This window comes from Nyctereutes procyonoides, unplaced genomic scaffold (assembly GCF_905146905.1).
Source record: "Nyctereutes procyonoides isolate TBG_1078 unplaced genomic scaffold, NYPRO_anot_genome, whole genome shotgun sequence".
NCBI classification, from domain to species: domain Eukaryota; kingdom Metazoa; phylum Chordata; class Mammalia; order Carnivora; family Canidae; genus Nyctereutes; species Nyctereutes procyonoides.
In genome coordinates this window covers 5,879,701-5,894,528 of record NW_026575052.1, presented here as the reverse complement: position 1 = coordinate 5,894,528, position 14,828 = coordinate 5,879,701, and the positions used below count along the sequence as shown (strand labels likewise).

The 14,828-nt window shown below is 56.1% G+C and overlaps 1 protein-coding gene across 1 annotated transcript in view; it reads left to right on the top strand.

Annotated features, from left to right (window-relative positions):
* IFFO2 (intermediate filament family orphan 2) overlaps positions 1-12,928 on the top strand; it is a 49,124-nt gene extending 36,196 nt beyond the window's left edge. Inside the window, exons 4-9 of the mRNA XM_055332759.1 lie at positions 295-435; positions 1,690-1,829; positions 5,707-5,827; positions 5,939-6,031; positions 6,934-7,064; positions 8,295-12,928. Of these exons, the coding sequence (XP_055188734.1) occupies positions 295-435; positions 1,690-1,829; positions 5,707-5,827; positions 5,939-6,031; positions 6,934-7,064; positions 8,295-8,400 (732 nt within the window). The 3' untranslated portion in view covers positions 8,401-12,928. The remainder of the gene's footprint in view (positions 1-294; positions 436-1,689; positions 1,830-5,706; positions 5,828-5,938; positions 6,032-6,933; positions 7,065-8,294) is intronic.
* Positions 12,929-14,828: the final 1,900 nt, after the last annotated feature.

The following is a 14,828-nucleotide window of genomic DNA, read 5'->3' as shown; positions in this document are numbered from 1 at the left end:
GAACACCGCACTGTGTCTGTCGTGAGGATGCCTTCCAGCCCTTAGGGAGGCTGGCAAACAGGGTCTCACATGGTCCACTCAGCGCCAAGGCCTGTAGCTCCCACCACCTCTCCACCCCCCCAACCTGAGCAGCGCTGGCCCTGCCCGCCCCGCCCCCCAGAAGCTCCAGGCCCCCCTCGGACTCCGGGCTGTGCACCCCGCTGCCCAGCAGGAGCCTCGGAGCGACTCCCCGCCCCGCCCCCCAGGCTGGCTCCCGCCCTCGCTCACGTAACCCCCCTGCTGTCCTCCCTGCAGCCCATGACAGACCTGGACACAAAGATCCAAGAAAAGGCCATGAAGGTGGACATGGACATCTGTCGCCGGATCGATATCACGGCCAAGCTGTGCGATGTCGCACAGCAACGGAACTCGGAAGACGTGTCCAAGATCTTCCAGGTGAATAGGGTCACCCTGCTCACCAGCCGCCACTCCCCCCTGCCACCGCCCCCTCCCAGAGTGCCCGGCCTCCCCCTGCATGGCCAGGCGCTCTTCCCCTCACGTCCCGCCCACTCCCCTTCCCCCAGAGCTAGCCTTCGCCCCAACTCCGGCTTCCCCAGGACAACCCAGAATCAGGGACTCGCCGACTCATAGGCTCGTCAGGCTGCGTCATCCAGGCTGAGTGCTTCATCCTGTGGCCGAGGAGGACACCCGCCTGGGGGTGGGGGGGTGACATGATGGGCTGGAGGGGGGCAGACAGAGCTGGGACTGGAACTCAGGTGTCCTGACCCTCAGGGGCCGATCCACAGGCCCCGCCGGGTGCCATCGCCAAGGTTGGGAGCCGTGGCCCGGCAGTGGGAGCCCCGGAATTCCTCAGAGGAGCTGTTGGCCTCTGTTTTTCCTTCCCACTGAAGAGTGTCCCAGTACCCACCCCCGGCTCTCAGTGAGCAAGTGTGTGTCCCGGGAGAAGGCCATGGGGCAGTTGGCACCGGTGGGTCGTCCTCCAGGGAGGGCTGGGGGCTAGTCCAGCGGCCCGAAGGGCCCGTGTCATTCTCTAAAGGCTGCTTCTGGAATATCGGGTCGTGGTTTGGCTTTTGCTTGAGCCCAGGGCAGTCTAGTGTGTTGTCGCTTTGTGTGACCTTGGGCGTGGCGGGAGAGATCACGGGCTCTCCACCTCTGTGCGGTCTTGCTGCCCCTCTGCTGGGAAGCAGGGTCAACCATTCCAGGCCTTGTTTGGTTTGCTCGCATCTTGTCTGCTTGGAGTGGAGGAAGCTTGGTGAACCTCGGGCTGCCTGCCCATCGCCTTTGCATGTGAGCGAGAGGGCTCTGAAGCATGGAGCCCTCTGGGCCTCGGTGAGGGCTTCTCCATCTCTGGCTGGCTCTAAGACATCCCAGGCGACTCTGTGCCCCGGTCTGGCCCACTCCTCTCCCCAGATCATGGGGCTGCTGCTCTGGTGAAGGGCCGAGCTGAGCCGGCCCAACCACCGGGGGAGGGAAGGGTCCAGGCTGTCTATCCTCTGTCCTGCATGTGTCCCGCCTCACGCTTCCTGCTAACGCCGCCTGCTTCTTAGAGGAGCTCTGCATCTTTCCCGGCAGTGGCTGCCCCAGCCACACTCCATCCATCCCGTGGGATGCCGTCTCCCTTCCCAGCCCACCCTCCCTCCCAGCAGGGCCTCCCACTCACTCACCTCCATCTCTTCCTTTCCGGGTCAGGTGGTCCCCAAAAAGAAAGAGCGTAAGGTGGCTTCGGACGATGACATCTCCGAGCAGGACGGGGAAGTGAACCGGTTCTCGGACGACGAGGTCGGCTCCATGAACATCACAGACGAGATGAAGCGCATGTTTAACCAGCTGTGAGTATCTCTGCTGCCCTGCCCCCCCCCCCCCCCCCCCGCTTCCCGCGGCTCCACTTCTTTTCCCCAGATTGCTGGGGCTCGGGTGGCAAACCGGTGGCCTGAGCTGAAAGTCGCCTGCACATGTGCTTTCTCTGGCCAGCGTGGTGTTCTGAAAGAATGTGCGTTTATTCTCAATGTTTATAATTTGGGGAGTTTTACATTTTCAGAAGAGGCTAAAGGGTAGTGGTGGTCCTGTGGGATCGAGCCTTACACTCCCCCCAGTTGTCCTTGGGGTGGGATCGCTGATCTGGTCCACACACCAGGGCCCACCAAGCTGGCCGGGGGAGGGCCCCCGACATCCACTGAGCACCCTCTGTCTGCAGGGTGCTTTACAGATGTGATGGTCAACTGAGGACGTTGGAGCCTCACACCCCCCCCCTTTTTTTTTTTTAAAGATTTTATTTATTTATTCATTTCACACTCCTTTTGTATGTGAGGATTCTGAGACTCCCGGAAGGGAAGCCACTTGGCCAGGATGGCTCCCCTGATACAAGCAGAACTGAGGTTCAGAGCCAGGCCTGTGTGTCACCTGTGTCCTGTCACTGAGATGCTGTGGGCTAGTGGCAGAGAGGGGGGGCTGGCTGTGGTCAGTGGGGGGCTGGAGCCGCCCCGTACCAGCTCATGCATGTCCACCCACTCCAGGTTCAGTGATGGCACAGAAGTAGCTTAAAATTTGCCATAGTGGGAAGTGGGCAAGTACGTGCCCCTAGGGCTCCCCTCCCTGCCCTTCCCTTGCCAAGAGCCGGTTTATTACAACCTCACTGGAGGTAGTCGCCCGGGGCAGGGAGGCCCTGTAGCCTTGGCCTCTCTGGTGCCATAATCTCAACGTGGATCCATCTTTGACTCTAATCCACCTAGTGCCCTAAAGGTGGGTAGGGGAGGGGACAGGAGGGTGGAGCTGAGGGCCTGGAGACAAAGAGTTGGGCTGGGACAGGGTCTCTGGGACCCATATTTGTTTCCTCCTGCCCCTCTGGCTTGTTCTTGCCTGTTCTCTTGCCGGGGCCCCTTGCAGTTGGGGCACCTGAGCCCTGAGAACTCAGCTTTCCCCGAGACTCTGAGTTTCTGACAACAGGGCTATGATTGAGCTCTTGGTTGGCTCTAAGGAGCCATCACAAAGCCCCACAGAACCCCACCAGGGTGGGGATCGGGGGCTCGCCTTTCAGCAGGTGCCTCTGACATCGTACTGGGTTTAGTACAGGACACAGGTCTCCCCTGATGCTTCCTGCAGAGCTCTGAGGCTGGCTTAGCATTACAGAGACCAAAGACCACTCGGCCCAGCCCCTTCACATTCAGATGGGGAAACTGAGATTAAGAGGGATGTGCTTGGAGTTGGAGCAGAGCCCCTGACTCGCGGCTGAGTGCTTTGTCCCCCACTAGCTGTCTTTGTGCTCAGAAGACAGTCCCCCTCTGCTCTCTCTGCAAACCATCCCTGCCCTGGTCCCTTTGCTGCTGAGCCGGGAGACTCTTAGGGCCATAGGAGTCAGACCCGGACAGGGATGGGTTTGCGTGACTCTTCCTTGTGCTTGTCGTTCCCTGGAAACAGAACTGAGGTGGCCCTGTGTTTTGGGGGCTTGCTGTTGGAGCGTGACAAAGAGACTCCTGATTCCATCTTTTGATATCCCCTGTAAAAGTCGTACTCTCCTCTTTGGGCGATGAGAGGGGCTTTGGAAGAGAGCCCTTGGCTGGATCCAGAGTTTCTGAATGTGGTGCTGGGCATGCCTGAGCCCAAGGCGGGGTTGTCCACCCCACAGACCCAGGCTGGGCTTATTTGGGCGAATTAAAGGGCTTCTCTGAAGAAATTGTCCCGTTTTTAGAGAGTCACCAAGGGCTAGTTAGGCTGCCTGGGAATGGGGCGAGCTGAAAGGAACAGTCCCAAGAGCCAGGTCTGGGGACGCCACCTGCAGCACTACTGTTGTATTGTGGGGCCCAATACAAAAACGGGTGCCTGGTGTTGACCGGTTTGAACTAGGTTCAGTATCCAATCAGATCCATCAGATTTTAAAGTTACCTTGGTTTAAAATATATATAATATCTCCTCTGATTGCTCCTCCACCCTTGCAGCTCCAGCCAAGGCCATGCTGACCCCCCTGGGCAGGGCCCTGGCCCCCTCCCACCGTCCTCTCCGCTGGCTCTGCACCGGCCGAGACCCAAGCCAGAGGCTGTCCCCGGGGAGTTCCATTGAAGTCTTTGAATCATGTGCCCCGTGTCAGGGCTGTTTTGTTGTGATCAAAATCTGTTGCTTGGGCTTCAGACCAAGGAGAAGGGGAGGAATTTGCTACTCTGCCTGCGCGCAGGCCAGCTCCTGAGCCCGCCCTCCCGATCTTCCGACCCCTTCCTCTTGCCCATCTCCCTGTCCTTTCTGGCTCCCTGTTCCGCAGCTGGGGTTTTCCTTCAGATCCCAGACGCTAGAAAGGAAGTGAAGTCAGCTGTTGGGTATGTCTTGCAGCGACGGTGGACCCCAGGGGCTAATCTGGAGCCAGGCTGGGCCAGCAGCGCTTTGCTCTGCAGCGCTGGTCCCGTGCTGGCCCCAGGGCTCACGGAGCCGCCCAGAGGCTGTGCCAGGAAGCCGCTTTCAGTGGGGGACCTGGCTCCAGGTCAGCTCCAGGAAGCTTTTAACCAGAATTTCTTCTTGGGCCCTGACCCGTGGCCCCCAGCCTGACCCATCGTGGGAAGGTCAGGAGCACTGCCCTGGATGACCAGGGGGGAGTTGACGGAGAGCCCTGGGACCCACATTCTCCTCTGTGGCTGATTCAATAGATCAAATGATTTAACCCCTCAGATGTCAGCCTTCCCATCTCATCGAGTTCCCCTTCAGCTGGGGGAACCAGGGCAGCCCCAGAAACCCCTCAGTCCCAGGCAGGCCGTATAGGGCCTGTTTTGTTTATATAGTTTCAGAGACCAGGGAAGCCCTGACATCACTCAGGCTTTGAATTCAAGCCCGATTTCCAGCACGTATTGGTCTAGAAGTCCCCCTAATCCCTTCGACCTTCAGTTCCTTGCCTGTAAAATGGGAATAATCAATACCCTCATCTCATAGGGACGTTGGGAGGAGGGAATGAAATGCAGTTTAGTATATGCTTAGCAGCCAGTGCCACATGCCCAGCACATAATGGGTGTTTGGTGTGTTTTACTGGGGAGGAGAGTGCTGCAGGAGACACCTGGTTTTCTGCCCCAGGTTCTGTTACCGGCTAGCAGTGTGACTTTGGACAAGTGGGTCATTCTTTCTGAGCTGCAGCTTCCTCCCCTGTAAAATGGGAATGATATCAACCTTTCCGCGTTTGTGGAGATTATATAAATCGCCTCTTGCAAAGTAGGAGCTCCAGAAATGAGCTGTCACGTGAAAGCAGACAGCTACAAGGTTGGACTTGAGGGACACCTGGGTGGCTCAGTGGATGAGCAACTGCCCTCGGATCAGGGTGTGATCCCGGGGTCCTGGGACCCAGTCCCGCATCGGGCTCCCTGCATGGAGCCTGCTTCTCCCTCTGCCTGTGTCTCTGCTTCTCTCTCTCTGTCTCTCATGAATAAATAAGTAAAATCTTTAAAAAAAGAAAAAGAAAAAGGTTGGACATGAGAATATCGTTAGTCTCCACTGATGAAAGCCTGGTGTCTTTACAAATATATATTTTAAATGGTACAAGGAATAGGTCACTACTTTCTGCATTTTAAAAGAGTCGAACACCCCCGGAGAAGGTGCGTGTCCCCTGTGGCCAGCAGGACTTTGGGGCTGGCCGCCTTGCAGGAGCGTGCCCGTCGGGGTGGTGCCCCTTTCTTTCCCTGATCCTGGCCTCTGGAGCCCGGCTCCCAGTCAGCCCTGCCCTCCGCTGTCATCCCACAGGCGGGAGACCTTTGATTTTGACGACGACTGTGACAGCCTGACGTGGGAAGAGAATGAAGACACACTGCTGCTCTGGGAGGACTTCACCAACTGCAACCCAACCATCGACCTGCAGGGCGAGGTGAGCTCCCCACCTGGCTGCCCAGAGGCCAGCCAGCTCTCCCCTGTCCCCGCTCACTCCCGGCAGCCCGCACCACCCGGCTCATTCGTCCCCTTTGCTCTGTGTCCCCAGCAAGAGGAAAATTTGGGCAACTTGATCCATGAAACAGAATCCTTCTTCAAGACGAGGGACAAGGAGTACCAGGAAACCATTGGCCAGATCGAGGTGAGGGCGCAGGCTCCCGTGAAGTGGGGTCTCGATGGCAGTTGAGGGGGCCGGGGGCTGGCAGGGGGAGGGGGGCATCCACAAGGTCATGAGTTGGAGGCTTGCGGTTCACTGGCTGGCGTTGGGTGGGTTGTACCCCTCCTACAGCCTTGATTTTCTCAGGTTAAAAATACATATCATGGGGGTAGTGATCCCTGTCTGTCCCAGAGAGGGTTTTTTTTTTTTTCCTTCTAAGTTATTCAGTGGAGACGGTGATCCCAAATAATGAGAGAAGATGTGTGAGTGACATGGAGTGATGCTAGGCACTGAGCAAGCCTCCCTGGTACCCACATGCCCGCTGTACGTGCCTAAAGGTAGCTAGGTGCCTCCAGCCCACACAGTGGACACCGTGCGCCCCGTTAGGCAGAGGAAGAGATGAGATTGAAGGAGACCCAAGTGGCTTGCCCAGGGGCCTCCAGTTGGGGAGCGGCCTTCAAGCCTGCTGGCTCGTGCTCTAGAGCCTGTGCGCTTGCCCCCGTCCTTCACTGAGAGTGAATGCTGCAGAAGGAGCTGGCCAGCTCCTTCCCTGGGGGATGTGGCATTGGTAGAGGAGAAGAGGCAGAAAGATGACGGAGACCTGATAACTTTCCTAAGCAAGGCCTAGACAGTGGCGTGGGAATGCCAGGTGGGGCAGAATTGGCAGGCCGAGTGGAAGCTGCCCCTTTGGAGGCTCAGCAACCATCCCCCTTTCACTGGAAGCAGTTCTGCAGGCCAGGGGGTCAGCATGTGGAGGAGGGCAGAGGGTGTGGTGTCCCTGGGTGGCTTTGGCGCTGTCACCATGGAGGATGCGCGGAGGAAGTGGCCGAGGGTTCCCACGTGACGGTGACTTGGCCTCACCTTTATCCCGCATTGGGTCCTTTCAGCTGGAGCTGGCCACAGCCAAGAGCGACATGAACCGACACTTGCATGAGTACATGGAGATGTGCAGCATGAAACGTGGCCTGGATGTGCAGATGGAGACCTGCCGTCGGCTCATCAAAGGCTCTGCAGACAGGTACCCACCCCCGTCCTCACGGGGCATTCAGTCGTTGTGTCCCTGGGGGGAGTTTGTGGGGCTGCAACCTGCAGCCTGGCCCATTTCACCTGCCCATCCGTCCATCCGTCCGCCATGCACCCATCCATGCACCCAGTGAGTATCAGCCACCCACTGTGTGCTGGATCACCGACGTGTCTGATTTCACGTGACTCCCCCAGCGGCCCTGCCCCCACTGATTCAACAGCTACTTGTCATGTCGAAGGCCTGCTCTGTGCCAGGCCGTGGGGACAGTGATGAACGGAACCGCCACAGCCCTCTCGGGCTCATGCCCCACTTTCTGCCGAATTGCCGGGTGGAGGAGGGGCGTGGGGCACTCGTCTCCACCACTGCTGATGGGGCTCAGAGGTGTCCACGGGAAGCAGTTTCCTTCCTTTCCTGTCTTCCCACCAGGGTGTCTGTCTCCCGGAGACTGACATGCATCAGGCCCCTCGTATTTGCCAGAAAACGCCAAAACAGAGACAGAGCCCCCCTGCCTTCAAGGGACACACAGCCTTTCTGGGAGAGACAGATATGCCAACAATAAAATGAGAAGATACACGTAGGAAGCTGGGCACAAAGCACAAATATGTTCATTGTAATCCTTTTATCGTGACTGTGGTTCAGGCTATAGAAGAGGGAGACGCAGCTCAGTGGAAGCTGTGGGGGTGAGGGGGAGGGCTTAGCTCTGTCGTACCTTAAACTCAACTGTTTCCACAGAACCTACTGTCATCCCCTCTGTGTTCAGACGGAGGAGCAGGTTAAACAGTTTGCCCGTGGCCCCCCCGGCTCTTCAGTGATGGGGCCAGAATCCCAACCCAGTACTGTTAGCCATTGTCCCGTGTGGCCTCCCTTTGAGCTCTGAGTTCATTGGGGTTTGCTGAGCACCTACTATGTGCCCAGACCTGTGTTAGGTGGCTAAGAGAGTAAGAACCCAGCTGGATCTGTGGGTCCTGCTCCCAGGGAGCTCTCAGCACCTGGAGCAATGAGAAGCAGCACAGGGGATCCCCAAGAGGTCTCGAGGGCCGCATTCAACTCGCCAGCCTAGCCGATTCCAGGGAAAGCAGAGCGAGGACAGGGTCTCCGGGCCCAGGATACCGCTCTGGGGTTAGATTTCAAACAAGTGGCGGCTCCGTCTTTCCCGCCCCTTGGATCCCGTCAGGAGTCCCCGGGCTGCCCTCCCAATGACCCCCGTTTTCCGGTGCCTTCCAGGAACTCACCGTCCCCCAGCTCCGTGGCCAGCAGTGACTCAGGAAGTACAGACGAGATCCAGGACGAGTTTGAGCGGGAGGCGGACGTGGAGCCCATGGTCAGCTGATGATGGAGGCCCCCCGTGCGGGCTGGTCTCGGTGATGGGGCCTCTGCTTCCTCTCCCCGCGGGGCCAGGAAGGCTCCTCGGAGTGGGGGTCCGGTCCTCACCACACAGACTCCCTCTGCCCTCCCTTGGCTGGAGGCCCCAGGGGACCGCTGCTTCCTCCCTTCCACCCCACCACCAACCAGTGCCCCTTCTCCATCCACCCACCCACCCACCCACCACCCACCCAAGGAATGGTGCTGTCAATTTCTATCGTTCTCCACATTACAAATGTAGACTTCTGTCCGGACGATGCAGTGTTAACTGTGCCTTTTCCCTTAAGCTGAGCCACTTTGAGCTCCAAAGAATTCTTCCTAGCAGGTGTTTTTATACAAAACTCTAAGGTGAGGGCGGGGCCCCTGGCGTGGGATCATGTGGATGTCTACCCTCCCACCTGCTCCTCTGATTGGCCATGACCTCTGCCCTCCCCGCCTCTGCCTGGCCAGTGCTGACCTTGGGGTGGTCCACCTACCCCCCACCACCCGCACCCCAGGAAGGAGCTGTTTGCCTGTGCAACCTTTCCAGGCCTGGGCGGTGTGTGTGGGGGGTTACCCCGACCCCCACCCCCCACCCCAAGTGTTTTTTTTACTTACCGACCGAGAGAAAAGATGGAAGGAGGGAGGGCAGACAAAATTTTATTTTCTTTTTTGGATCGAGTGGCAAAGCGGAGGGACAAGGCACCATGGGGGAAAGTGGAATCTCACTGTGTTTAAACTACTATGCAAAAAAAAAAAAAAACAAAAAAACCCACAAAAAAAACAAAAAAAACAACCCACAAAACAAACAAACAAAAAAAGCAGCTTGCCTTATATCATTGTGTAAGGTCGGCCCTCGCCCAGACTCCTGGTGTTGCCCTGGAGCTGGGAGGGAGGCCGAGGCAGCCCCCGAGGGTGAGCACCCGCTGGGAGGGGGCCTTTTGTCAAGGTCGATGGTGAGGCTGGGGGTGGGGGTAGCCTGCAAGGCCATGGCTCACCCGACTGCTTGCTTTCTGGGGACCTCTGTGCGGTGGGAGGGGTCTTTTAGTGCCCTGATGACTTGATGTTTTTTTCTCTCCCTTCCCAGCCAGTGTAAGGGGCTAGAGATCTGTAATTTCTCTGTGAGAAAGTCTGAAGGGGGCTAGGCCTGGCGTCCACCCCCTCCACAGCGGAGCTGGGTTCCCACTGCCTGCCGCCGTCTTCGTGGGGTCGCCCACCACTGGGCCACTGGCAGGCCCTGGAGAGGGAAGGGGAGCCGTGGGGGGCAGCGAGGGCCGCTGGCGGATCAGAGGTGTGGCAGGAGCCGAGCTGGAGTGAGAGCCATCCTTTGTTCTGCTCATGGACACACGCAAGCCTGTTTCCATTACTTCACTTGATTGACCGACCAGTGGGGGGTTCATCTGAGCCAGTATCTCCCCAAGACTTAGGTGGGCCTGTGTCACGAGGCACTGGGTTGAGGCCACCTGCCAAAGCTCAGCTTGGAGCTAGCCGAGCGGGTTTTGCTTTTTTTTTTTTTTTTTAATGATTTTTTTCTGTACCCACTCCTGTGGGTGGGATTGCCCATTTTTCTTTCTTGACTGGCCCAGGAGCGCCCCCTGGAGGTCAAAGGAGCGACACGTGCCCGAGGACCAGAACTTCCCACCTCCTGCTCTCCTGCGGAAGGCAGAGGATGGGGGGCTCTGGCTTTAGATCAGATTGCAGCCCCCTGTCTCTCTTCCTCAGGGTACCAGCGACCTGTAAGGGCCTTCTCTCTCTTCCATTTCCCCACCTGTTTTGCAGTCTTAAGACCATTGTACATAATATTCATATTATATATATATATAATACGATGTGTATATTATATATATATAATATCCATCCATATATGTATGGAGAGAGAGCGTGCGTGCGTTAGTGACTGTATGTGATTTTTATTTATCAGCACTTGGTGGCCTTTATTGTGAGTTTGTTTCCTTTTTTATTTCTGGTGGTGTTGTTGAGGGAACCTGCTGGTTCCCTGTGGCAGTCTGGCAGCCAAACAGTCCCAGGGCAGGTACGTGGAGGGACGGTGGCTTCAGAGGAGAGCCAGCCCCTTCCCCTCCTCCTCACTGACCCTTCTTCTAAAGGTTACAGGGTTCAAACGTAGCTGACTATTCTTGTCATTAGCGTTATTGTTGTTTTCGTTTTAGTTTCATTTTAACCAAAGGTGATCAGAGCCAGTCGGGCTTGGACCTCAGCTGCTGGAAAGATTTTCCGTTTCTGGGAGGACCCCCTCGGGCCTCCTCTGTCCAGGGCTGGGGGGGGTGTGTGTGTGTGTGATTGAAGGTGTGGTGTGGGAGGCAGAGCAGAGGCCGGCCCCGGGGTGGTTCTCAAGGTGGTGGGGAGGGTGACAGACCCATCTTTAGTGTTAAGACATAAGGCGACAGTGTAAGTATTGGGGTTGGGGGGGAATAATCCAGGTGACCGTGGCAGTCGGTGTCCGGTGGTATTATTTATGCTTCCCCCCTCGTGTACATAGGATGTTTGTCTCGGGGACTAGGGTGCTCTAGTTTGTCCAGGGAGTCTGGAAGTGACAGGAGCCAGAGATGGACGCTGGCCATGCAGCCCCTTCCTGCTGCTTTTCTATAGCTGTGCTCCCCTGGGGAGCAAGGATTTGGGGCAGGTGGATGGGCGTGCGGCAGACCTGCCTCCTGGGCAGGGGCGAGTGGCGGGAGGCGGGGAGCCCGGGTCTGGGCCTGGCTGCCTTTCTCCCCACCAAGTTCTTTTTTTGAGTTTGTTGCCAGTGGGCCCTGCTTGTGCCCTCGCCATGAGCCCACAGCTTGCCAAGAAAGCCCCCAACGCTCGCTGGGGCAGCACCAGGTCCAGTTGGGAAGAACTGGTCCGTCCTTTGTAAAGCTGTAAATACTCAAATTTCTATTTCTAAGCCCAGTGTCATATTGACATTGGTATTTTAAGGTCGTTCTCAGATGGGCTCTCCAGCGCTGCCCTCTCTCACTCTCCTATTTTGGGGGGGGGGTTTTATAAAAAGAGAGGATTGGGGAGAGGCAGGGAGAAGTAGCTTCCTTTCACCTCCCTGGTTGTGGATCACACACACGCGCACGCACGCACGCGCGCACGCACCTCTGAGACTCCAAACGGGGGAAAAAAATCATTGGCAAGTGAACACCTCTTGTTTTCTTGTAGCAATATACCTTGAGGTCTCCGAAGGGCCAGTCCATCGCGGACTGAGCTCCGACCTACGGAGAAGCAAACCACTTTGGCTTGGAATGGGGGAGAGGGTGTGGGGTGGCAGGTACTCTATGGTGTAACTTAAGCTAAATGTAATCTATTTATAAAGCAAGAGATTCTCATCTATTTTTGTGAAAGGAAAGGGTTTTTAAATCTAGGGTAGGCAGTTATGGTAGCCCCGCATTCTCCTGTGAACAAGATGCATGTTGCTGCTGGACTGAATATAACCAGTGCCCCTCCCGTCCCCCTGGCCTCACTGCCAGGTCACCTGCACCCATGAGCGGCTTCAGCAGAGCCTAGGTCCCACCTCACCCCACTTCCTTGTTTCTCCACCTCCCCCCCCCCAGCTCCTTGGTCCTTGAAAGTCTTTGATGGGGGGGGGGGTAACTCCGGGGAGTGGGTGGGTGGTGAGGGATTCAGAATCGAGGTCTGGGGTGGGGGGAGGATGGGAGATGGGGCACCGGGTGGGGGATGAGCTCTGCTTCAGAGGGTGGGCTCTGGTCTGCCAAGATCCATTTCCGAGTTGGCTGTGTCTGGGGGAAGCTGAGAAGCAGCAGACCGTGGGTGTCCATGAGACTGTTGGTTCTGGGAGCATGCGGCTCCCTTGGGGCCTGGGCCCTACAGGGTCCCAGGCTGCAGGGTCCCAGGCTGTCAGGCAGCCGGAGCAGGTATGGGAGTGCTCCAGGAGACGCCCACCACCCAGCCCCAGCTGTGCTTGCTCCAGGCCGGGGTCCGGGCTGCAGCCCTTGGTGTGCTCCTCCAGGGCCTGGGGCAGGGACTGGGCGCCTGGGGCTTCCTCAGACCCGGGTTCACCATCTCAGCACACCGAGCTCTGGTTCTAGAAGGGCATCCTCCTGGCACGGGGGAGTCTGGGGGCAGCTGGGTGGGTATGGGTCAAGGCAAATTCTCTCTGAAAGGGAGCTTCCCTTTGGGTGGAGGATTTCCAGGTTCGGGGTGGCCTGTGTGTTAGTCTTGGGCGAATCCCCCACCATTCCCGCTGCCCGGCCCTCAAAGAAACGAGGCCAGGCACCATCCCCACCCCCAGCAAGACCCCTTCGTGGACATTTTAGCATCTACCTGATTTTTAGCCCCATCCAGGGAGACTTTGTATCCCGCAGTCCCATCCCACCCCACTGTTGCTGTTTGTCTGCCCATTGGGTCTAGTGTCAAGGGGAAAGGGGGAGGGTTTATACTCATTGAAAGACTACTGATCCTACCGGAAACCAACCTGTTTACTGTACTGTTGTAAATATCATGCCCTTTATATCCTGTATATTGGCTTCTTTTAAATAAAGTGAAATGTCTTAGAATTGGTGGTGCTTTCTTCTTTTTCTTTTCTTTTTTTTTTTTTTAATTGATAAAATAGTGAGGGGGCAGGGGGAGGGGCAAGGGGACTGAGGCATAGACACGGAAACAAAATATTCAGCCAGTTTGTGATACAATAGGGACATTTCAGGGCAGCCCGGGTGGCTCAGTGGTTTAGCGCCGCCTTCAGCCCAGGGTGTGATCTTGGAGACCGGGGATCGAATAAATAAATAAACTCTTTAAAGAAAATAGGGACATTTCACAACCCCTGTTATATTGGCCCCTCACAACGAAATCTTCGGAAGTCCATAAAGCAGGATTTATTATTATACACGCTTTACAGGAGGGGAAGAGTGGGCCGGAGATCCCAGGCCGAGGAACCGGCATCGCCTGGTTTGCAGTTGAGGTCTGCTGATCATAAAGGCCCTCCCCCCCCCCCACCCCCCACCCCCAGTTTGTTTAACTTCCTTTCTCAGTGCCCAGGAGGGGCTGCCTCGGGGACTCTGGATTTGACTGTTCTTGTTTTCTTCTTGTTAATGGCCAAACTCGGGGAGACACTGCTTCCTGTGAGCTGCCCTCCCCTCCCCACTAGGGTGGTTTGAAGGATTCAGAGAGACAGGCACCAATTCTAGTCTGTCTTCACCATCTTTAAGACTTGTGGTTAACGGAACTTCCTTTTCTCCCCACTCTTTAGATTTCCCGAAGTGTCTTTAAAGGGTGTGACCTGGAGAAAGAGGAGTAGCATGAAATAATGGGAGCGTTACCCCTCTTCTGTAGACATGGATAAACTGAGACCCAGGGAAGGGAGCTATTTTACCAATGTCCTAGGGAGGAACCACAATCAGCATCAGCACTCTGACTCCCCACCAGGTTCTCCTTTAGCATTAGAGGAAATAGAAACATTTATTTTTTTTTCCGGAAGAGTGTTTGAAACTCTTCAGCAGCAATTTAAATGGAATGAATCCAGAGGAGCCTGCCATCAGGAAGACTTCAGAATCTGATTTTTTTTAAAAGGAACTTCATCTTTTTTTTTTTTTTTTTTTTAAAAAGATTTTATTTATTCATGAGAGACAGAGAGAGAGAGAGAGGCAGAGGGAGAAACAGGCTCCATGCAGGAAGCCTGACACGGGACTCGATCCCGGGACTCCAAGATCACACCCTGGGCTGAAGGCGGCGCTAAACCACTGAGCCACCTGGGCTGCCCTGATTTTTTTTTTTTTTAAGATTTATTTATTTGACAGAGAGTGAACACCATGGGTGGGCGAGGGCCCAGAGGGACAGAGTCTCAAGCAGACTCTGTGCTGAGTGGGGAGCCTGATGTGAGGCTCCATCTCACCACCCTGAGGTCAGGACCTGAGCTGAAACTAAGAGTTGGTCGCTTAACCAACTGAGCCACCTGGGCGCCCCCAGAATCCGAATTTTAAATAAACCTTTCATGGAAACAACTTTTCCAAAAGAAAACCAAAATTCTCACTCGGGGGTTGGCCGGGGTGGGGAGGGATGGCGGTGGAATGGGGCGCAGGAACAACCGGTTCCAGTGTCGCAGGATTTCTTTTCCTCCGGTGCCCCCCGGTTCTTGGTCAGAATGAAGAGATAGGCCGGACAGAGTGGTGGGCAGCAAAGCAAGGCTAACCTGAGCAACAGTCAAGTTGATTGAATGATGGCGCACAAAGCTCCCAAAGAGGGAGGGGCCCTGAGACGGTTGCAGATTTGGAATTTAGATCTGGAGGTTTTATGGGTTTATTGGCCGGCTGCTTTAATCTAATCAACCCTCGCTGAGCCTGTCATCTATCTAATCAGTGTTTTGTCATCGATGCATCACATGGGAAAGGGTGGAAGGCTCTTTCCAGGGTGGGTGTTCCATCCTTTCAAGGGTGGTTTCCTCTTGGGGGAGGGGGGAGGGCT